General features: G+C 40.0%; 1 protein-coding gene across 1 annotated transcript in view; it reads right to left on the bottom strand.

The window, feature by feature from the left end:
* LOC122976720 (FERM and PDZ domain-containing protein 4-like) overlaps positions 1-25454 on the bottom strand; it is a 69344-nt gene extending 43890 nt beyond the window's left edge. Inside the window, exon 1 of the mRNA XM_044345362.1 lies at positions 25379-25454. Coding sequence (XP_044201297.1) covers positions 25379-25383 — 5 coding nt within the window. The 5' untranslated portion in view covers positions 25384-25454. The remainder of the gene's footprint in view (positions 1-25378) is intronic.

The raw sequence follows: 25454 nt of genomic DNA, 5'->3' as shown, positions 1-25454 counted from the left end.
CATTTTAAGTAATGAGGCCCCTGACTTACTCAAAATTGAAAATCACTCTGAATGTTCTTTAGGACGGCACGACTTGTCAGATGGCTCACAATACAATGGAACTTTGCCCTCTGAAGTAGCAGCATGCATTGGCGTAAACCAGAAGGCAATTTGGCACGCATAACTGTAATCTGATATTCAGAGCACAAACAAGCCCTGCTGGCTAGTTTTGTTGCCAAATGCAAACACACTAAAGCCAAGGTTTTCCCACACTACAAACGCTGATTGGACCTGTCTTTATGTTTTGAAGGCATGAATTCAAATGGATAAGAGAGATTGGAGTTAATGTTCCAATATAAAGCCAGATGTGTGTTGACAAAACTCTCACAAATAGAATAAGAATAACAAACACAAACAGACACACCACACACTCCTCTCACCTGCTGCAGATGTCTTATTTCCCCATCTTACAATGAATGATTTATCATGAGCATTAAAAGGTGACAAATGATCCACAACTTCTCATTAAAGCTTATGGAGCAAAATTGGCTTATACACCATCTGCAAACAGAAGGCTCCTAAATTGTATTATGACAGCTCACCATACACAGCGGCCATCTGGGAACTAGCAAAGTGCAGCTAACTTGCCAGTGATACAAATAATCTCTTAGTGCCTGTTAGCGTTGCGCCATTATTAATTTTCGCCATTTTACACTCTGTCGGCAAAAGGTGGAGCCAAATTTCTAAAAACGGGTGTGGTGAACATTGTGACTGGCTGACAAAATGGTAATGCATAAGGAGAAGTGTAAATGGTTCCCAGGAGGGAAAACTTTTGGAAAACAAGGGGAAGGGAAGCACTTCTTATGAGAAATGGAGACTATTTCATCAAATTAGCAGTCGTATAAACATAAAAATGCAATAATATGGCTATGCAGTAGATAACATGCACACTTTATGCACTTGCTTCTGTACTTTGTGACACTTTTATCTATATTGATGTGCGAAATATGAATGTTCTCCATTTTATGTGTTGTTCAGAGTAGCTATTCATTGAAATAAAGTCAAGGAAAAACTCATTTCGGGAACTCTTTTACTATTAATCTCTGTTTTTATGATTCAGAGAATATAACAGAGAAAAGAAATGAGCTCAGAGTAAACATCAGAATGAAGAAGAAGCACTTTTCTAAGCAGTGTTTAAAAGATTCTGAATGTTAACAGAATGCCTCAAAGTTATAATGAGTGCTGAGTGCTTTGGTTTTCTTATTTGTTTAGCTAATTTGGTAATTGAACATCAGCCTAACTTATTTTTTTTGAAAAAGCTATTTTAAAAAGTTTAGCTTCTCTAAAGCACACCAAAGCAAGACAGGAGAGATGGATGGAAAGAAGTTTGATAGCACTCTCGTGTCTGTCAATTAAATACAAAGCTATAGCCAGGAGACAATTACTTTAGATTAGCATAAAGAAAAAGGAAGCAGGGTGAAACAGCAAGCCTGGCTGTGCCAAAAAGTAAAAGAATCTGCCAAACATCTCCTTTAAAGCTCACTAATTATCATGTTATCTCTCGTTTTGAAGTGTTTCAAGTGTTAATATGCTTCAGAAAAACTAGTTTTGCTGAAGATTACAAGCAGCAAACAGAAAAATACAGTCACTTCAGAGTATTTTTCAGGATCATCAGGATAAATCAGAGTTCAAGGTAAAAAACGTTCAAAAGAAAATGTCAACATTTTCAAATCTTAATACCGACTTTCTGTATTTCCAAATCTGCACTAAAAATGTTTCAAAGCTCGATATTCAATTGTTAAGAGTTTATTCAGTCTGTACCAGACTCAGCTGTACATGTGACAGAGATTTGCCTTGAGCTGGCGCCTTCATTTCTCTCAAAGCAAGGTTGTACTTTTCACAATCTTCCCTCAATGCTGAATCACACCACAACAAGCTGTGTCTGTCTCAGAGTGGCCTCCTCAGGATTCTTACCATAAGTCAGAATTAGGGACTCGTGAACGACTCTGACCACATTTCACTAAAAATTAAAAACACATTAGATCAGTTCAGTGTTTGAAGCTGCTCACTTTGTAGAAGTGAAGTAGATGTGCTACTCCAAACTGTTCAAACTTCACTGTACAATTTCTTTGCATTGTTTCTCTCTTTCTTTGAGAGGAGTAGAAGATCCAGATGCTAACCTCCAAGTATATGTGTAGGTTTAAAAGATTTGTCATGAGCCATGTTTAGTGGGCTTAGTGCTGTGACCACACATGAGTCAAGGATCATGCAAACATGTATTTATATACATGTGTATCGTGTAGTGTGCATGTGTGTGTGTGTGTGTGTGTGAACGATATATAAAACCACAGTGAGCGGGGATTGTTGTGTGCTGAGCCCCTCATTATTGCTGCAGCTCTGTCTCCTCCTGTCTTAAGACTTCTTAGAGTTTCTTCACATCTCAGGCCTGAGGTTAGTTCAATTCAACTTGTTCGGTATGTGAAATGAAAACAAAATTTGACAACATCTCTGGGTGAAAACGCAACTCAATAGCTGCATTTTGAATTAAAAAAAAAAAAAAGAAAACATGTAAAAACTCTACCTCACCAGCCAGACAGAACGTTTTACTGAGCACAGCAATGCAAAAATCAAGACAAACTGTAAGAACAAAGACATTTTTAATTTACCCCAGGCATTTAGCCTGACTAATTGCTCATTTAATTTATCAATGCCACTACATTTCTGAACAGCTGGGAACATTGCCAATCTACCCTGCTGTCAGAAAAATCAAACATTCCAGCACTGCTGCCATTCCGCCGCCGGGAAAGGTATTCAACTATCCAATCAGACATTTAATGTCATGTCTGAATCCTCTGCCCATGAACTACCTTATAATTGCCTAAGGGGCGTGGTTGTATGTCATGGGGAATGGATAGGGTTACTGAGAGTAAACCCTCTTAAACCAAACTGTCTTTTGAAGTACTTAGTAGTCTAGTTACAACCCTTCTTTTGCCTCTGTGCCCTCCACCAGCTCACTTTGTGTTCCCATCCTTTTCAGTAACCATTGTCCGTCCTCTCTTGTTTCTCTTCCTTAATCCCTCGCGCTATCTGTTCGCTCCGAGGTCTCCCTGATTCTGTTTCTCTTTTTCATTTCCTTCATTCGCTGAGTTGCCGCTGCAAATATCCATATCTTAGTAGGAGTTGTACTGTATAGATCCCATCATGGTGATTTCTTAGTCACTCAAGCAACACAAATAATACAAGAAAAACAAGAAAAAAAAACAGGCCTCTACTAGCTAGACAGGACAAAATACATCAGTTGCTTCACCAAACATTCACTCTAGCCTTGTCAGCAATAATTGATAATACTTATTGATTGGAAGAGTCATAAAACTTTGTGGGTGAAACACACATCAGTGGACAAAGTGAATGATGGCTTCATTCCTTGGACATACAGCAGGACAAGGCTATTAAACTCGGCAGACACTGCTCAAGGTAACAATAAATTTGATGTTGTACAGACAATTTTCACATTTTGGATGGAATATCTCAACATTGTTCCCAAGATAGCTGTCTAGAAATCTGAACAAAAAGTTTTTTAAAGAGCTATTTTGTATTCACGATATGTTGTGCCCTCAGAAAATCACACATTTAGGAACATGCAGGCGTTCAAGCAGAAAGGTGTACTGAAGGACTTCCATTTACTCGTTGAAGATGTTATGTGACAAATGACCTCGGTGCCTTTAAGGTGTAAAACTCAACACACGCACTCACCCCGACAGCTTCGGCATCTTGGAGAAACCAAACATGTCCATGTGGTCCTGCTACAGAGCGCTACGTCCCAAAACTCAAGCGCTCCACATCGGCATTCTAATCCAAATCCCGTCACGTTTAAGAGACAATCCAGTTTCAACCCGGATCCATATCAAGAGTCAACAAAAGCCTTTCGAACACAGAATTCAGTTTTTCTTACAGTAAAAAAAAAAAAAAAATCAACTCAAACGGCAGCAAGGATCACCTTTGTTGAATGCCCCATCCGGCACACAGACAATCCAATTCCTTGTCTTTCCACAATGTTCTTAAGTGATGACAGAGAGGGTCACCTCCCACCTCTTTACTCCCTCTGGGACTAGTCAGCCCTTTCAGCTTGTCTCCACCTGGCTTAGTTGGGCTGCAATGAGCCCTCTGTGAGTGCTCTCCATCTCAGCGCATGGAGAAGTGCAGTGATCCTAGCCGCGGCAATCAGAGGAGAGAAGAGAGGAGGAGGAGGAGGAGGAGGAGGGAGAATGGAGGAGGGATGGGATAGAGAGCAAGGGAGGTGGGGGGGAGGGACGAAGCGAATGGATGACGGATGCTCTCTGGCTCTGGCTTTGCCCTCCATTCATTGGGTCTGCGAGTCCCTTTGCAGGGCAGAGGAGAGGATGGAGATGGAGGGAGGATGCAGAGGAGGGGAAGGGAGGGGTGCAAAAAGAGGAAATCAAGATGAAAGATGGTGGAGGGACAAAAACGGACAGTAAAAGTGCTTTGGTTGTGAAGAGAAAGCAACTGAGAGAGACGGGCGGGGGGGGAAGAGAGCGGTGATGGGCAGAGGAAAGCTGACTCTGCAGAATGGGACGCTGATGGGAGCAAGACCCCGTCTCTCAGGTTTTTCTTTTTTTCCCCCAGTTTGGTTTCACTAAGTGAGCTTGTGCGTGTGCATACTCATACAGAGCACCATCACATGACGCAAGTAAGCATTAGTCTTCTAGACTACAGACGGGCTTTTTGACACTCATCCAGAAGGAACATTTGGCTTTGCATTAATTTTAAAATTAACAGTGATTGCTTCTCTAATGAATGGAAAAGTAAGAAGGCCTGATAAACATTTAGTTATCTTTTGCACGTGTGGGTAAACTGCTTTATTTCACGTGTCTCCAAAGCACAGACTGTGTGGACGACTCCAAGCACACCTGCTATTTTGATTCATGCATGTGCAGCTGCGCAAAGTGCAAAGTGGAATATAAATGGAAGGGTGTGGTGATTAATAAACATATTCTTAGCCGATCACAGTGATTGGTTGTCTGATGGTGTAGAGCTGCACAGCACACATCACCACAAATCTGCAGCCAAGCCAGCTGGTGTGGGGTTTTTAACAGTTAATTAACACAATGACCACAATGATAATGTTGTGAAATGAAGCAGTTTAACACATCAATCTCATCGGTATCTCACCTCGTAAATGGTCAAATAATTTCTTAATTTTATTTATTTATTTTTTTAATTAGATTTATTGACTGGGACAATGTGCAGTTTTTAAACATTAAAGATGCACTGCACCGGGGTTAGCTCGAAGCTAATTTGCATCCGTAGTCCCCTACAATCAAAACATACAACAGCACAACAACAAACAGTACAAAGCAAAAAACACACAAAACACACCATACAAAATACAAAGCTACACACAACAGCACATCACATACACCCGCAATGTCAATTAGAAAGTAATGTATGTGACACAACAGTACTGTTATGCATTTTAAGAATAAAACACGAAACACCACTTTTATTAAAGTTGGAAAGGATACCATGATGCACAGGATTGATGAGCCCCACTAATCAGACATCTCCCACATAAACATGCTTAATACAGAGTTAATACAGAGTTGTAAGTGACCTGTCTGATGTGTGAAGTTATTTTCTAGCAGGCTGGTGTATTTTCAGGTAATTTAATCTAGGTAAACACCGAGGACGACCTTCACCTGTTTACACCTCTCCTCCCACCTGTGTGCTATACACACTGTACTGCACTGAAGTATCTCACAGATCTGAAAAGCCAATTTCAAGATCTGCCAAAAAAATAGGGCCCAATAACTTTATCCCTTACTTTCAACTTTATTTGGAATGAAAACAAGTGCGTATTTTAGCAGACTTAATACAAGAAAACTGCCTTAATATTAATAACTTTTACAGACTGCGTATTGTTTCTGACAAGAACATTGAAGGACTTTGTTTTCTTTGTTGTGCATGTACACAAATACACACACATCCCTTCACAAAGCCTGTCGTCAAACTCACTGACAACGAGTCAGAGCTTTGTGTGCGTGTGTCTGTATGTGCTCACGCGCACAGATGGTTCAGCCTTAGCAAGATGCTGCCCCTGCTGGCCCCGTGCCACAAGGGGCCAAGGACGAAACACAAATGAACCTCAGTGGTGACGATAAACTTTAATTGAATGCAAAAGAGTGGAAAGTATGTTTAGCATTCCATGTAATCCATTTCAACTTAACTGCGCGTGTAATGAAAGGAAGTGCGTGTTTTCAGCTCTCTTATGAAAGGAAGATTGAGTCAGTACATTTTTCTTACCCTCATTTTTCCGACACGTGAGATGAGAGAAATGGAACCTCAAGTTGAACACCATAAGACTTCACAATTCATAAAAGTTATTCTGATGGTTTAGGACAGTCCAATCATTATTTATGAGTATGCACATTTCTCCAAGGAGCAAGACTGCATACTTGATCACATTAAAAGTTCTTGGCTCAGTTTAGACTTTTTCTGTTATTTTAAGATAACTTAAAACATGCAAAAACACGTTGTTATATTTAACCTGTGCCTTGTGGAAATGTATTTGGTGTATGTGAATAAAGGGCGTCATGTGTGTCCCCTCTCTTGCTCCGAGTGCAAAGCAGTTTTTATGTAAGGCTTTGGGAAAAGCAGCTTTGATGCAGAAAGACACTTTGATGACCCTCGTCCTCCCTCAGGCCTCACATATATGCATACACGAAAGCACATGCATGCATACACATCAAACGTACTTTGCGGTAGGCGAGACATTAAAGGCCTCGTTGCCCTCTAATTTCATACAGGTTCGGCTACACCCAACCTCAGGATGACAAAAAGACAAATAAATGAAGACCCTTTTATCTGTTTTCATCTCCTGTCTGTATTTTTATAATGTACAGATGGAAGCTATTTTGGGATCTACAGTACAGTTGTACATCCCTGGGAGCAGTTTTAAGAAATCAATCCTGACGCCAGTTTAAAAATGATAAAATATTGTGACTCCTTAAATTGGAGGTTCTTAGATTGCAATAGGTGGAAATCTCCTTGTTATGGCGACAGCAAAACAAACCAAAATAGTTGGAAGTAATGTGCTAAATCTGTTGCACCTCAGTTCATCTGCCCTGACCGCATTTGAAATATATTTTTCTCTCTATTGGTCCACACTCAATATATTTGACATGACACGATTTGACAGAAGAGCAGAGAGCCACAAACATGGAAGGGAGCCAGCAAAATCATTGCGCTGCCTGCAAAAATAAAGAAGTTCCGTGTGTGGTCAACAACATTGCAGACATCAACCTCTTGTTATCTTGTGCAATACGTTCTGCATTATGATGATAAAGCAGACTGACAGCTTCTATAGTACTGGCTGTAGAAGATGTGACCTTAGTGTGTCCCATAAATACTACAGCCTTTCACCTCAAATTCTGAAAAGCCTCTAAACAAATAACAGCAATGCTGATAAAAATGTAGTTTCAGATGGAGCAAACTACAGGAGAAGCTGATTGGATTAGTAAAGGGCATGGCGACTAATGATTGGCTCCTGTGCAGGTAGGTGAGAGGAGTGGTACCTTTAGGTTTAAGAGATTGGATGAAGAGATTGTGGAAGGAGTTGCCCTATTTAAAAATGACAGGATGATAAAGGGAAGCAGGGGTGTAAGAGAATGGAGAGGAGCCAAGAGGTAAGAGTGACTGGAGAAGTGGAGGAGAGTGAATGAAGTCTTTCTCATAGAACATTTGCTAAGGTCCACAAGCTCCCTTTTTATTATTATTTGTTTCATAATGGGATGCAAGACAGGACAAAGACAGTGTTGATTACCCATGATGCTTTCCACTAAAATCTCTGCACTCACTTAGGGGTGCTGCTGATTTCAGTTTAGACTGCGTGCAAACCCGACTTATTTCTTAAATCTGCACACTGTACAGTAGGAGCCAGTAAAACTGATTCAGATTTTGCCGTCATCCTTCTTTTTCTGTTAAAAGTTTGAAAAAGAGCAATTCTGCTCACTAAAAAGATGTTTTATTGATTAAGTCTGCACTTTTTGGGCGGGGTGCATGAAGGTCATGCAGGACATCAAAGCTTGTAATTTACTTCCACACTTCGCTGATTCCACCTCCAGTGACTCACTCACCCGTTCGACTTTCAAAGTTTCTCTGAAAATGTGATGAAGAGTGTTCCATCTCAGGGCGACTCAAACTGTGCCAACTTTGGAACCTGCATTGCGAAACGCACTCATGCTACAACAAACACACATCCGAAAGAAACTTGTAAAAAGTATATTCTTTCCGCGACTTCTGCTTTTTTTCTTTTCTCAAAATCTGTTCTTTTTGGTTCTTGACAACTCAAACTATAGGTCACTCCACGGAAAAATTAATTTCTTTAAATAATTGCAATGCCTCTATAAACGACTCTTTCATCATGACTTTACTTGGATTTGACCTGGAGTGAACTGATATCTTCCCTAAACCCAAAGATTACAATCATTATAATTATATTATATTATAAAACAGTGTGTTGACAGTCAACTCTTAATTTTCCTGCCAACACATGAATCAATCCAATAGCAGCCAATCATGTTCCACAAGCAGAAGGGAAAGATACATTTGGCAGCGTAGACCAGCAGGCAGACAGCAGATGATCCCTCAGACTGTCACATTCGGATATAAAGACTCTGCTGCGCTCAACAAAAATGGATGGCAACATGCATAACGTTCAGCTCAGAAATAACAAATGATTGTGACTCTGTAGCAGAATAACATACCAAGTCACAAGTATATTTGAATGTAATGAATACAACATTTTAACAGCATTCATCATTTCTGTATATTTATTACTAACTGTTTCTCGGGCCTTCATAGCTAAGACTTGAGACTCGGCATGTACTGTACGTGTGAATTTAAAAAACAAACAAACTTCACATTCACCAATTTTCTCATACGCCAACAAAATTCACAAGTAATTCAGTGTAACATCTGTCAGGTATAATATCCTCTAGTCCATTTTGATAGTCATGCTCCAAATGATCCACTGTGATGATATGAACTATGATCAGCCAGAAAGTTCTTTACATCCATGTCAAACTAGTTTGTTGTTGTCATCACTCTGTGTGGGATGGATTGACTTGTGGGAGGTTTTTAAGTCACAAAATGACATGATCAATAAGAAAAATTCAGTCTGCCAGTTATTTCAAATCAAGATAATTGATAAGTTTAGTCATCTGGCCTCACCACAGCTTTTCTTTATTCATCTTTCTTAACTTACAGTCTGAATTTTAAAACCTAAAAAGATGACAGGACTGCCTGCGCTGTTTCATATAAAAACAGTCATTTTGACAGGCAATGAAAGTGTTAAGCACCTGACAGACAGGACAGCAGGACCTTCCTTTTATCTTTCAAGGCTACTGTCTGATCTCTCCACTCTGCTGATTTAAAACAGTGACGCTTATTACAGTGAGGACAGATAGGAACGTTACTGGCATCCCACTGCTGGTTTGTGTCCCATAGAGATAAGAGAAGGCAGTCTGCCTGCCTCCGTCCACTAATGAATAACAATATACCCCAAGGTCACCATTCAAGTGTGAGCAAGCCGAGGAAGACGAAGCGTGTGCCGCACACCACATTGGCATTCAGCACTTCTTCACCTCGCGTTCTATGATGATTAACACACACGGAGAGTTAATCATTAACCTGTCTGTGTGCCTGTGTGTATCTGAGGAGAACGTAGCAAGTCCAACAAAATCATAATAGAATCATGTAATGAGATTTTCACCAGATGCTGCTTCAAGAACAATAAAGTCACATGAAAATGTTTTGTGTTAAAGAATATCCATCCCACTAAAACACCTCTGGCTGATCAGCTAATGATAGAAAATGAAATGATTAAGCTTAGTTTCTTTATTCCGCCAGTAGGATTTGAACCTTGATGACTTTGACATTCCCTTGAGTCCCATAGTGGTGATGTTCATACATAAATCACTGTCACCTTTGCAACAGCCACTTACATCTCGCTGCTTGGTCTCCTATTCTGCGGACAAATACATACAGAGCCAACCTTGTCTGGCACAAAAAATATGGTTGTGTACGACTTATTTGCTCTGCCTATTACATTTTGATGGAAACGCTGTTGCCGCCTAGATTACGTTCACAGGCGACACTTTGTTTCAATTCGTGAGATTGACATCTTTATACTGTCATGGGGAGGAGGTCAGCGTGGATTGTCTATCACACAGAGCACACAACTCTGCAGACTGAGATTACAGTAGCATGCTGCAGCCTATGTATAGTTAGGTTTAGACAGCTAAAACACTTACAAAAAGTCATCACGTGTCCTCTCATGCTTCAAGTCAGTGTTTTCAACATTTCACCAAAACCGTGACCTTTCCCTAACATTAACCCAACACCTTGAGTTACCTAAAAATACTAATCATGCTTTAGTCATTTCATTAAAATACGTTAACAGAAAATGGTTTAAACAGTGCAGCTACCCTTGAGTAGTTAGAATAGTGTAATAGCATTAAAAAACATTTAAAAATGTAGTATTTTACATGGAACATGGTTGGAAGACATGGTAATGTTTACTTGTATTTTTTTGTGTGTTGTGCTTTATCCTTAAGCGCACATGCACCCACAAGCAAGAGGGTAACAAGTTGTTGGTGGATATGTGTATGCAAACAAAACAGGAAGGACACAATCTGTGTAAATAATGCAGCTTTAAAGTTTTGCAAATGTTTTTTGAGTAAGGAAATGCATTCAACATATTTATTAGCCTTGAATGAATGCACACAATGATTTTGGTGAAAAAACATTGACTCTGTTGTTTACTCCCCCGGGTACCTTTAAGTTATTGTCATTATTTTCATTTTTAGAGGTGGTGTCCTCTTTAACATAAATTATCATGTCACATGCTGCTTTACTGCATGGGTCACAAGCACTGTGTGAGGCATGCAATCATAATATTACAGCAGTCTTTAGTTGAATTCTTTAGTTTTTTTTTTTCATTATGAAGCAATCTTATTGCTCTGATGTCCAGTCATACAATCATTTATAATGCTGTCAAATCTATAGTACGCCACAGTGATAAATGAATAGAATAAAAGTGCAAATCAGTCATTCATTAAACCCTCATTCTCTCACCACATGCATGACTTCCCAGCATGCAACAGGACAGTTCCTGGCCAGCTCCCTGTCATTACAGGGGATAAAGCAGACACCACCCTTCGCATGCACACACACACACACACACACACACACACACCAACTTTATGTGACTCGTCTAAACAATGAGATCATAGAATTTCATTCCCGCACTGCCTTTAATCCAACCAGCAATCTCTCGTTCTCTCTTTTCCTTATGACACAGGCCTAATCTGATAGAGCAGACAACCCTAAAGCGAGGGAGGTGGGGGATGGATAGAGGGAGGGTGTGAGAAAGAGGAGAAATGGGCTGGATGGATAGAACAACAGGAGGTGTATGTAAGGAGAGCTGATGAGGGTGTGAGGGGGAGTGAGCGAAAGGTCAGGGAGGATAAATGGATAGAGGGAGAGATGGGTGTTCGAAAGAGAGGAGTTGTAAGACGAAGGTGTGATGTGGGAGTGGATGATGGATTGGGAGAGAAGGAGAGTGAGGGATGGAATGGAGGAAAGAGGTGGGAAAAGGGCAAGTGGAGGCACAGGGAGGAAGCGATTGTGCGACAAGAGGAGGAGAAGAGAAATGAGGATGCTTACATCATACAGTATATTTAATATAAAAGGCTATTTAAGATTTGAAATGAAAGATCAGCAGAGAAAGCTGGAATTGTATGAACAAGCATAAAAGAAACAGCTTAACAGAGTTGAAGGAGAAGAACGAGTGAAAGACGATAATGATATCCTTCATAAAATTATCCTACCTGCATATCCTACTGTGCATATCTACATTACATTTGCACTGATTGTGAGTAATTACCTGCTTTATGTAGAATTCAACTTTCTGTCAGTGTTCCATTGTTATGCATAAATGTAGCTTTTTGGCTAATGTTACTACTTGTGGCTGATGTTTCTTAAATAAGCTATTACAAGGAAAGTTTAGCATAAAAATTGTTTACTGGCTCAAATAGATAATCAAACATTGAAAGTCACCAACATTAACTGAAAGTGTAGCATAACCCATTTTGGCCAATACTGATATCAATATCAGATGATGATATATTCCAGATTTTTGATAAGCATGCAAGCCTTTAGTTTGTTTTTGTGACCAAGAATTGTGAGAGAGATGTGACAAGTTATATTTTTTTTGACATATTTTGGCATTTCTGTATTACAGTACAGTAAGCTGTTGTGAAATAATAAACTGGCTGATTTTATGCTCTAGCTTTAACTGATTTGTTTGTTCATTGCTGGCGAGGAAGAGTATAGTTCACAGACCTCAGAAACAAGTAAAATTAGCTCCTGCGTCATTTTCCCTTGTGTAATTTCTATGGTTGCCAGGGTCACACCGTGAGCCGTGTTGAAAAAAGTTCAACCATCATCAATTACAGTGACTGTAACTTCCCCGGTCTGAGTCCGCCCGGGGATCTGTGTTGGATGTTATTCCCGCTCTTTCTCTCCACTTGTTTCCTGGCACCTCTCAACAGTTCGCTCTCAAATAAAGGCACCGACGCCAAAAAAATACTTCTCTGGATAATATCTGATTGATATCTTGATCCAGACATGGATCAAATAGGATTTTCAAAAACCTTTCTGTTTTTTTTATTTTTTATTTTGATATATTATAGGCACCCAGATTGGGGGGATTTACAGCATAAATAACACAATGCCTGCCAACAAGGACAGACAAAGTCAAGATAACATTTGAAAATGGATTAATTTAATTTACAGTGAGTTAACTTAATCTTCTTAATCTGTAGACAAACACAAAAACTTGTTGCAGTTTGCTTAAGAGGGATGAGGCAGAGAGAAGTCATTTGATGTCAAATATCAAATGCAAGGACTTCTTAATGATCTTGTTTGGTGAAACCGAAGAGATCAATGATGTATTTTGCTCCATTCATACATTCATTTTCAAAAACATACAGAAATATTTTAAACTTTTATGTTCCTGAAGATAATATTCTGTAAAACTTTTCCGCGGACCCATGAGAGCCTGTATAATAAAAGTCTGGCATATGTTGTGAGTTTTTATCTACCTGGCATACCTGCTGTACCTGGCAGCAAGCTGAGTGTTTCTGACGCATTAAATCCATCGAGTACTCCATGTGGGTTTAAACAAATAATACATTTGGCTTAGATCTACTTTGTTTCTGACTCTCCGTCTCTCTCTCCTTCCTCACACCTCCCGCTGTCAGCTTACTAAACACCCCTCTTCAATAACGGAGCTTGTCGCGGACACTTAGGAGATAAGAAAGAGTGGGAAACAACAGGAGCTATTTGTCACTCCACAGCATATTAGCAAGCTGCCGGCCGCCCCGCACTCCTGAGCGTTTCGTGGGGGTCGCTTCCACGCAGGCATGCATAAGCTGTAAACACACACACACACACACACACACAAATAAACATCTTCCAACTACCCCTTCTTCAGACGTTCACTTGCTTGGATGCATATTCCCGTCATGCCTGGCGTGCACACACATCAAAATGCAGAGATGGGAGACACACATGTAGACTGAACAACTTGATAAAATGCTATTAGCTATTCTTCAAGCCCTGCGTGACATTTAATTACGCACACATGCACATACTCACTAAGCCTGAATGCTGACGAGAGATGTTTTTTCTTTTTTTTTTTTTTTCTTTTTAGTGAGCCACATCTCTTGAGGCGGCCAGCAGAGCCAATACTCTGACTGCCAAATACACTCACACACAAACTAGCACGTAATTACATACAAGCAAGTGTGCACACACTTAACACTCAAGTCAAGTCATTTTCAGCCTTATTCTCATTATCGCAGTGCTTTTTTTTCAGTACAACTGCATGATAATTAAATAGAAAGTGTGGCAGAAAATAAAGAACACTGACAGTATGAACTGAAAGAAAAGAGGTTAACTAAATGGAGATGAGGAAATATAAAAACAGAGCAGAAATAGTTGATTTTGTTAAAAACTACTGCTCAGTGTATGCAGGCTTATGATCAATAATGTGTAATGACAAAGGGGGCTGAGGGGTTCTTGTTTGGGCAACAGTCTCAGTGTTGCTGAACATAACTGGGCAGCACTCCCAGTGATGAGAGGGAAAAAAAAAAAGTCAGAGTAATGATGCAAGTGTTCTGGGCAAGAGTGTGGAAGTAATAAATAACTGCTTTTCCTGTAACAGAAGGCGAGAGAGGCCGCATTGTGGTATTTTCTGTGTTGCACTTTGTAAGTGATTTCACTTGTTCCAGTGTGTTGACTGCAGTGTTACGCTGTGACAGTACAAATTACGCAAGCTCTCCATAAGGACTACATCCCAAACTGGCAACATGGAAAATGCACCTTCATCAGAGATGTCAAAGCATGTGGAGGAGGGGATGACAAACACACAATTGTGATTAGCCTATTAATACATTCCTACTGCATATAATGTATGCTGTTTCACATAACTAATGCTATCCCATATTTAAAGGAATAGTCTGACATTTTGACAATACACTCATTGCTTTCTTACCAAGATTTAGATGAAAAGATTGATACATCAATCTTTTCATCTGATTCTGCAAGAAAGCAAAAAAAAAGGTGCATTTCATGTCTATGCAGCTATACAGGTAGCATGCTTGCCATTTTATCCACTGTATAAACTAAACCCATATATCAACCAACCTTACAGCAAGAAATGTAGATTTTAGTTCTGAATTAATGAACTTGTCAACCTCAATTTTATCGGAGGTATATTTCAGACACAGCGCACCAACAGTACAAAGGAAAGTAGGCTCAGGCCTCTTCACAATTACTGATATTAAGAACTAGGGGACAAAGGCCTTGTAATGATGGATGTTGAAGTTCTGTGGTGATCTGAATGCTAATGATGCCAAAACTTACATTTCAAGTTATATTCCTGCTATAAAGACTAAGCTTCTGATGTTCAAAGTTCTGTGCATTTTTCAGACTGACATGAAAGTTGTAGCATCAAACAATATAATGTAACAAACAAAGTATTAAGGGTGGCAGAAAACTTGTTAATCCAAATCTCATCCATCTGTTGTAGTCATTAAACACGCATGGGGACACAGCTCAGAACATATGCAATATGGGTTTTAATCTCACAGTTGCTGCGGTAGACATGCGGGAGATAAACATCGTGTGATAACCCTGCTGAATGTAAATGTTTCTTAACTGGCGGAGTCGCTGCCATGTCTGCATTTAGTCATTAACGGATTGTGGCTTTACCACATTAGCTCATCTGATATTTATGAAAGATCTCTGACTGTTTGGAAACAGGCTACGGATTTGCGCCGCAAAGCCCCACTTACTGCAACACGCGGGTTAGGCTACACGTCTGGTGCACGCATCCAAACACACACACACACACACACACACACACACACACACACACACACACACACACACACACACACACACACACACACACACACACACAGAGACTCATACAAACTCAGACTATGGATATTGTGTTTGTGTGATAAATGGTATTGCCAGTGAGATTGTCATCATCTGCTTCCATTAGCTCCTGGATGAACAACAACAATGAGATTAAAGACACACACAACAACTCCAACATTCACATCTAACTGATACCATTTAACAGAAAGCCAACAAGTCAGCAACAAACAAGTCCAAGAATAAGTCATTTAGGGAGCAGAGAATCATTTTAGGAAGAGCTAGGAGAACAAATAAGGTCATTAACCATCATGGCTGCTGGTGGAGCACAATACAAGATGGAAAAAAGCAGAAAAATACTCCACCACAACATGCAGTTTCAAGATCTGTCAGCTGGTAGGGTGCATATGGTTCTGTCAAAACTCTCAAAGCACATTTTTGTATTCCCCCATGCTAACATTTCTATATTGAAAAGGAATCTAAAATATAATTACAGCTTGACTTTGGCAAGTTGTCAACACTTTTCTAAGCTTTTACAAATTCAGAAAGTTCCACAGTCACAGTCACATACGGATGCAAACAGCAGCAGTTTACTAGACGTTTGCTATCAGATCAAAGCTAGCAGCTGACACCCCGTATCTTTTGGTGGTTTGATTTGCAACCTTGCGGTGTACTTTTTAGGAAATAGGAAGAAATGAAACCGCTTTTGTATATTTCCCACCAGAGACGCCGGGTCTGAAAACTGAATTGGAAGAGCCAAGTAGGTGATTGTTACTGTGTTGTTTTTCATGATGTATCCTAACTCACTTCTGTTTGCTTTCTGCGGCCAACAGGAATTTACATGAATTTCCATCTGACAGGCAGAAGAAGGAGAAGAGGAGGAGGAGGACGACGAGACTTTGAGCACCTGCCAGCAAACTAATCGGCCTATGACCGATTTGGCCTGAAGGCCCGTCCAGCCCAACCCGACCAATCTGAGCACGAACATCCTACAGTGCAGCAGGCACAGAGGTGGAGCAGCCGCAGATTATAATCAAAGAAGGAGCATTTTCAGTAGAAACATGACTTCACTGCACTCTTTTTTATGAAAATGAGAGAATTAGATTCGGTTGGAGCTGCCAAGGTGTCTTATTTCATTCACATAAAAAAGCTTCACTGTCTACAGGAAACCGCAGGATTTCATCATGTTCAATTTAGACTCAAATTTTAATATAAAAGTTTTGTCAAAGTTCAGAATAAGATTTCCCCCATGCAAATCTAATGAGAATTCAATTGGCTAAAAATGAAAAAAAGAGATTTCTCGGGGGTTATAGGTGCACTTTCAACCTCAGATGAATAATAACAATCAAGAAATGAACATCTCCTCTTATCTGTCTTCATTACCTCTTGGTTATAAACCTTAACAGCCTGGTATTGCTCTTTATTTGGAATCTAGTGACTCTGTATTGTTCCACTAAATATACAATCTCTTGCTTAAGCATTGGCATGCACAATAGCCTCAATAATAAAAAACATTCATACAGTGAAACAGGAATAAAAAAAGCACAGCAGGGTCACTTTATTTTACTTGTCTCACTCCTTCTGCAGCTGCTGAGTCAACATTTAAATATTTGGAATATCGGTGGTTTGAATACCAGAAACAGCAGGTGGAAAGATTAAAAGAAATAGTCCATGCCTGCCTGCCTGTCTGTCTGACTGACTGACACAGCAGAGCTGAGTCTGAATCTGAATTAAATTTCATTTGTCTGCTTTCTGGGCCACATGTTTCCTGGCCAATGACCTATCACCTCGTTGCTGTAATCCTTCGACAATGATGCTGCGATCTGGCGCCTCCTCAATCCCACAGTCCGCTGCTGACCAGCAGCTGTATGGGTTTATGTTGAGGTAGAAGGAAAAACAGAAGACAGAAGCACAAGCTTTTCTCTCCCAATTGCTTTATGTTAAAAACCATACAATGGTGTAAATGTCTTATTGAGTATTCATCATTTATCATGTAGCACCAAAACAAACCCTTTACACCTCTCCTGAAAACAAATAAATCATTTTGTTATAGAAAAGTTTTTAGACTCAAAGCGCTTTTAATTTGGGATCTGTTGAATCACACTTTTTTTATAAGTTAAAGCGACTGAAAGAAAGTCATTTCAAACAGCTGTGAGATGCATGTCTTAGTATGAGAACTCCAAATCTTCCAAATGTTCGCAAAATAGATTTATTAGCTAACAAATCCATCAATTGCATGATTTGCGTGTGTGTATGTATAGGTATGGATTATCACTCCAAATGACAATCAGTTAAAGTAAACACAGCTCCCGGCTGTTGGAGGGAAACAATTAAGCCTCATTTACTCACTATCATGTGACTATCCATTACTATCACAGAACAATGTGCAGTATACACACATACAGTCTATATTTACATACTGTATATGAGCAGTGCATTAAGTAACATGCATAGAAATGTGTGCAAAATAATAACATTTTATCACACCGCTCACACACACACACACACACACACACACACACACACACACAGCCAGACTTCCCAGCAGCCAGCTAGCTAAACCCCCTCAATCCATGATGTAATCTCTAAGTGTGTTCAGTAATTACAAGGTCCTGGGTTTCTCCGCTGCTTGGAGCCACCTTAGCCTTATGTAATGGACGACTCACGTGCCATCAATTCAATGAGCAAGATTACAATATGGCTGCTCTGAAGCCTGCGCTAACACAGTCTGGTATTACATCCAACAGCTTGCTTAGACAAACTGATGATGGATCCATTGATCTCAGGGACAAGATCATATATATCTACATTACTTGTAGCATTGCAAACATCAATAAACAATTACCTCAATAGTAGTGAGACATTATTAAAATGACTGAAAACAAACCATGTCATCGCCACTTTGCATCCCATTCAGTCCAATTTGATTGGGGATGCAAAATTGCACAGATGCACTCACTGTAACCTAATACACATCCATTAAAATAGTAAAAAAACACACATACACACACAAATCAGCAGAATGCTTTTTAGAGGTGAAAGTATTACAGACAAAATGATTCTGTGATGTATGTGTCATTATGTATGTCAGAGCAGTTTTCCACTCATGTTGCATGTACAATCATAATGAGCCCCAGATTCCTGCGTCACATGTGTGATTTAAGTTTCAATAGTGCGTCAGTTTCTCCAAAACATTTCACTGGATTACTTTTATGACTCAATATTCAGCTCTGAATAACACTGCCATCATTAGACACAAAGTAGAGCTGACATTGGCAAACAGAAAAAAAACTCCTACAATCCACAATAAACTTAATCCATGTACATGACAGGATTCAGATGAAAACAAAAACAGCAATAAGCAAAGGATCAAGCACTGAAAACTGGCCTGAAACAGCACACTAGTGTTCATAAAGCATCTGTGACCCTGAGCCAGAGGCCCTTAACAGGCTCCTACAACCAGCAGCAGCAACGTCTATGTAAACCACCCAGGAAGCTTCATCAACAAAGCCCTCATTAAAGAGTTTAAACACTCTGATGAGGAGCTGCTGAGAGAAAATTTTATCTTCAACTCAAAGATATTCAACTCTCCAAATAAGTCCACCGAGATGACACAGCAAGTAAGAGGCATCAAGGGACATCAGAACTTACTGGAAAGCGGTTAACATCCCCAGTTCATCATCGTCATCACACGGCTCCATCCTGTCAACCGGACAAATGAGGGAATGAGCGGGTGGAGAGAGTGGGATGGACGCCCCGGCCCCACCGCCACCAAAAGGCTCAGAGCGTCGGAGAAAGAGCTCCTGTCCCACTCCCTGAGTCCAGCTCCTCCACTAAAAAAATCTACTTCCTCTGAATCTCTTTGAAAAAAAAAAAATCCCAAAACTCAATTTCTGTGTGTGTTTGTGTGTATGTGTGCATATGTGTATGTCTGAGTGTGCTCCTTGTTTTTTTCTTTTTTTTTTTTCATTCCTAGCTTGGTGCCAAATGTTCCAGCTTAGCACCGCTGTGCAGCACCGCTGGTGATGGATTTAGCCGGGGCATCTGGGCCAGCGGGGATAAACTCCATTCAACACACACACATGCACGGACACCACTCCACACACGCATGCGGTGTGTGAGATAGCAGGGGGACAATGTTGGGAAAACCACCCCCCCTCCCCCTCCCACACACACACACATGGCATCATCAGAGAGATGACAAGATGTGTGATATACAGTATGTCTAAAACACACACACACACTCACACACACACTGCCGTTCCACACACACAGCTTGCACACAGAGCAGGGCGGATCAATGCATGAACAGATGTGTGCCAACTTTAGAGCTGCCACTAAGCGCAGACATCAGCAGCTGTACTTACAGCGTGCATGAGTGTGTGTGTGCACATGTGTATTTCAGACACAAAGATGTCTGATGCCACTCTTAAACTCTTATGCAAGGAAGAGTGTGTGACATATAGCAGGCATCTCATATATATATATATATATATATATATATATATATGTATATATGTGTGTGTATACATGTGTGTGAAGGCATGAGAATCAATGATCGTGATGCGATTCTCTCTGGTCAGAGCAAACAGAGGTCAACCGTGCCTGTGGGCATACAGCAGGCAGTTAGAGATTAACACAACAATAATGTATATACAATAAGAGAAGGACACAACATAATAGTGCAGTTGTCCTTGCTGACTCAGTAGAGGAGATAAACAAGGACTAGTGACAATAAAATCTGACTGTGTAGAGGGAGAAAGAAAATTTATTCACACGCCATCACATAAACTACTACTGCCCTCCCTTTCCAGTGAAAAGGGGGATGCGCACAAACGCTATGACATTACGACATATTGTAAAATTAACACTGTCTGCTCTACGAGGGTGGGGGTGGGAGTGGGGGTGGGGGTGAGGGCACTGGCTCCATAGCACAGGAAGAGTAGGAGGGTGACTGTTGGTAATCTTCACTCCCTCTGCATCAACATGTGGGCAAATAAGAATTCAAGGGCACAGATTTTAAAACATTCATAAGGTGAAATATGATTTTTAAAAAAGGATGGTAAACAGGGATGTAGTCAGGATTTTAGAAATACTGAGGTCATGAGTGTAAGTCCTCCCAGTGCAACAGAAAATCTTTCTAACTTCAGACTATGTTTTATCAAAGCAACACTTTTGATTTAATATTGAGCAGTTTGCTATATTTTGTTAAATGAAAATGGGATCAAAACAGATAATATCAAGTGTGTTCTTTTGAGTTAAACTGAAATACAGATTTTGCATTTTTGTTTAACAAACATCCCTGTGCTTTCCTGCTACCTGGCTCACATTCAGGACCTAAGCTAAGCCTAAGGTACACTGTGCTGAACACCTGAGAGCCTAACGGTGAAGAAGCCACTGAACATGGTGCAATGCAAAGTTCGCCGCCATTCATTTTCTATGGAACACACCCATAAAAGGGAGGGGTCGCAAGTTGAAAAATGTCAACTTGAGATGTCAAAAGAGGACGAAAATCCTCTGTAAGTGATGGAGGACCAGGAGGCTACGGGAAGATATCCATGGAGGAGAAAATAACTGTTGCCGTTTTGGGAATTCCACATTTATACAACCCTTTCCTACCAGATTACAAGGACAAAGACAAAACAAATGTGGCTTTGAACAAAATAGTGCAAATTGTTGGAAAAAGCAGTGAGTTGTTTATTTACACAATGCTTACCACAAAATTCTAGTAGGCTAGAAACTTGTTGACATTGTGGTGTAAATAGCGAGAAGTGGCGGTGACGATGCAGCACCATTTGTTCACTTGCAGCTGGTCTTCACCATAAGGAAGTGGTGCTGGAGCATTCCTATCTTGTCTAAATCAGTCTGAGTCCAGAAAACTGATATGATATGCAGATTGCAGAGAAAATGGACCAAGGAAGACACTGAGAGAATGAGAGACTCTGAAAGGAAAGCTAGAAAGTAGTGAAATCAGCTCTGGAAAAAGTTATAAAGCATCTTGAAAGGAGTGTGACTTTTCAGCTGAGGCAAAGTAATATGTCACAAGAAATCATTACACATTTTTATGTTCAATTATGATCGTTTGTCAGCAGCATGGCTGCTGATATACAGTATTTATTTGTTAAAATGCTGTGTTGGCTTGCTAAAAATGTATTTCTACAGGATTGCAAGCTGTATATGCTCTCTCACGTCAAGATCAATAGTGAGTTCAGAAATTATTGAGTGATGGTGGTGAATTAGGAGGGTAGTTGCATTTTCTGCTCAGAGAAGAAAGTTCAGAGCCGCCAAAAATCACACTGTTGAGTCTGCTGGGGTTGCTGTTGGCCTAATTCAATAAAACATCTGTGATAGCAAGCACTACTTTGATAACTCAAGTGATATACAGTACTCACATTCTCAAACACTCAACTCTATTACATCCAGCTGGCTGGTGAAAAGTGCTGCCTGATTATCTTGCAGATTTATGCCTGTGTGGCCTGATGTCCTCAACACTTACCCTTTGTTGGTGAGTACATCATTCGTTTGACAGCTGAATTTGGCCTTTATATATTGCAACATCACTTTCTTTGTATTACAAAATGCGAAGGGATGTTTCACAGGATTTCACAACGACATAAATGACTTCCAAAGGAAAATCAAGCAGTTTAAGCTGCCTTTTGAAGACAAGACGGTTATGGCAGAACACTGGTAATGATTACACATCAAATGAGAAGGAACGACATTTGTTTGATATATTATATATATATATATATATATATATATATATATATATATAAACTGGAAAAATATTGTGGATTGTAGTTTGTAGGTAACATATAGCTCAGCACATTCCAGTTCAGTGGAAGCCAGCTCCATTTGCTACCCCTGAGATGCCACCTGGCACTAACTCTTGGCCAAGTAGCTATCTATAGTCATGTCTACAGGGATGTGACCACTGATTTGTACAAGCCCATGACACCTGTGTGTCTAATTTTATATACGTAAGAATAAAAAATTAAGGTTAGACTGAATATCTGCTGATACAGTACATTGTGGCGATATGAAATATCAGATATCATCCAGCTAGCGTTTTCCACTGCAGATATGCAGGGTGCTCCCTGACTAGATACATAAAGCAGTCTGAGAAACAGCAAGTAAATCCTATGTCTTTGCACATTTTATTTCCTAATCTAACTCGCTTACTCAGTCATGCATTTTATGAATCAATTCTTCATTTAAAAGTAGTCATTTTCTGACAGTTTCTCCAATAAATGTGTTTATTTACTGCGCCCAAAGAAAGAACTGAATTAGTATGGATTTGAGTGTAAACCAGGAGTTTTCCCAAATTAATCAATGGTTTGGATTTACTATGAAGGTTAACTTTAGGTATTGACAAAGGTGAGCACATAGGGATTAAGAATGAAAACAAGATCCTAAATGCCCTTAGCTGTGTAATAGGGCAACAATACATGTGTGCATGTGTGTGTGTGTCTCCAGCCCATGCTATGCTGGAAATGATTCCTGGCCAAATGACTGGACCTCGGTCATGTCCATCTGGAGGCTTTGCGGACTTTATGTAACCGTGTCTGTTTACTAGGAAAAGGAAGCAAGAGTCTCCTTAGTAAAGGCTATTTATTTTTTTATCCACTTAACTACCATGGGCTGTGTTTTATGTAATATTATGTGGATTGCCGTGGGAAAGCAGAGGTTGGGAGGAAGACTGGGAGGTGGGAGATATGGAAGGATGAAAGGGAGGATGCAAGGAATGTGGGAGGGGAAAATGAGTGGAAAATTGGAGGAACAAAAGCATGGAGAGATGAAGGGAGGGAAGAGGATGAGTCATTGTGCTAAATACAAAGTGATGGATTTTAAATTCAATTTGATTGGCAAAATACACTTCATAACGACTTTATCCCTATTCAGAACAAAAGCAACAACATGCCACCGATTTTCATAATTTGTATCATTCACATCACATCCTCAGCTGAGAGTCTCATCTGGCGGATTTGACGCAGCAGACGGCTCACGCCCCAGTGCCAAAGGTCCTTACTGTTTCATTAAAAGGAGAATAGAGATTCATCCTCTCTTTAATTACACCCTCTCCTTTCAGTGATAATACACCACAATCTAAGTGACCCAGCTACCAGCTGACCTTGGTCAAAATCACTTTAACCAGTACAGAAAAAGCTGAAGTGTAAAGCCAAAATAACCTCCTGGGCTTTACTTCTCCATATCATTGATTCTTTGCACCAACGCATTTGCTTAATTGTACATGAGCCCCTCTTTTCTCCACATCTAATTACTGTTTTAAGGTAAAAAATTTCAAAGGCAAAACACGCTGTCTCAGATAACACTACTCCAATTTTGGACAAATCAAACATGCACGTATTGTCCCAATAGAAACACTGTAATTAAATGTCAAAATATCTAATTTTTGCTATATCCCTTAAGTCTGCATTCCACACACACCCAGCTACGCTCACAAATTCAACTGGTGGTCCGATGAGAGCAATTCAATCAAAGGTCAAAATTTTAAACTCAAATGTGATGCATCAGACGCCACTGGAGTGATGCAGACATTGGGACTGTGCTCTAGTGTTCAAAAAAGACATTATTGGTATGATGGAGTCAAAGTCAAAGCATTTATTGTCATAGTCACAGTGTACAGTGAAATTCTTCCTTTGCCCTCCACTCTGAATGCCGTTTATGAAACAAACACAAGGTATAGAAACTGAAAATTAGGCTAGAAAATAGAAAATTCTATATACAGACAGTGGGTAAATATCTGTGAGTGTGCAGTGTGTATGTCCATCTACATGTGTGTGGTATGGAGGGAGGGGGGTGGTATAGTGAAGCTTCCTGTATGGTGAGGTGGGTTAGGGTGGGGGTAGGGGCAGCAGATTGGATCTGGCAGGATAAAGTGAAATTTTCATTTATTGTAAAATTTTCAAGGCCATCACTACAATATATTTTTCTACTTTTGCATTACATTATTTCTTACATGGAAAGGATGGTAACATAATACTATCTGTGTTTGGCATCATTTCATGCAGCACTATGCGCCACAGAATGTTTATAATGATGCATCCGACTGGAAATACATTCGTTCACATTTTGTTTTGCAGATTTTTGACATTTGGATGGAAACTTGACTATTGTTACATATACATACATACACACACACACACACACACACAAACACACACACATGCTATCAGCAAAATGTCCACTGTTAAGGGCAGGGTATACAGTATAAGTGGGTTTACACAGGGGCTCTTCTGGACATTGCAGTGCACAGACAGCCTCACACTACAGCCTGACTTTGGATCCTCTCAAATTTCATGTCAAAACCACAGAGCTTGAAAGAAGTAGAAAATGCAGTTACTACAGTAAGATAAGTGGGAGGGCTCAGATCAGAGTGCCTCCACCCAACTGTGAAAATGTCTGTCTGCCACACACTATGCTCGCCTGGAGAGATTGAAACAACTTTCTCCACAAACCTAGGACCTAACCATTTACAACTTTCTGTACAGAATAAATGAGGCAGTGAGTGCACTGGAACATGGAAACATAATGTGATATTGGGTTATCTGTACTGTGCAATAAGTAGGTAGAATTGAATATATACTGTAAATTGAACAGAGAGGTCCACAGTTTTTCAATAAAGAATCTAAAATATATTAATGAATTATATGGCCAACATGTGAAAAAATAAAAACTTAGGAATAAAAAATAAAAAAATAAAAAAAATAAGAAAGAATAAGAATGTACTCACTCCACACAGAAATAAACAACCACTGCACTCTTCTATAGATACTGTACACTCATCCACAAAGCTGCATCATATGGACATGGAGGATGAGATGGAAGTAAACACTATATCTTATCTTACCTCATGACTCAGTGTGCCATCCTGCTGTGTCTCTCTGCCCGACTATATCCTAATCCTCTGGCTGCCACCAGCAGAG

The sequence above is a fragment of the Thunnus albacares genome, chromosome 24 (assembly GCF_914725855.1).
Source record: "Thunnus albacares chromosome 24, fThuAlb1.1, whole genome shotgun sequence".
NCBI lineage: Eukaryota > Metazoa > Chordata > Actinopteri > Scombriformes > Scombridae > Thunnus > Thunnus albacares.
The sequence above is the reverse complement of the archived record's forward strand: the minus strand, read 5'-3'. Positions and strand labels throughout refer to the sequence as shown.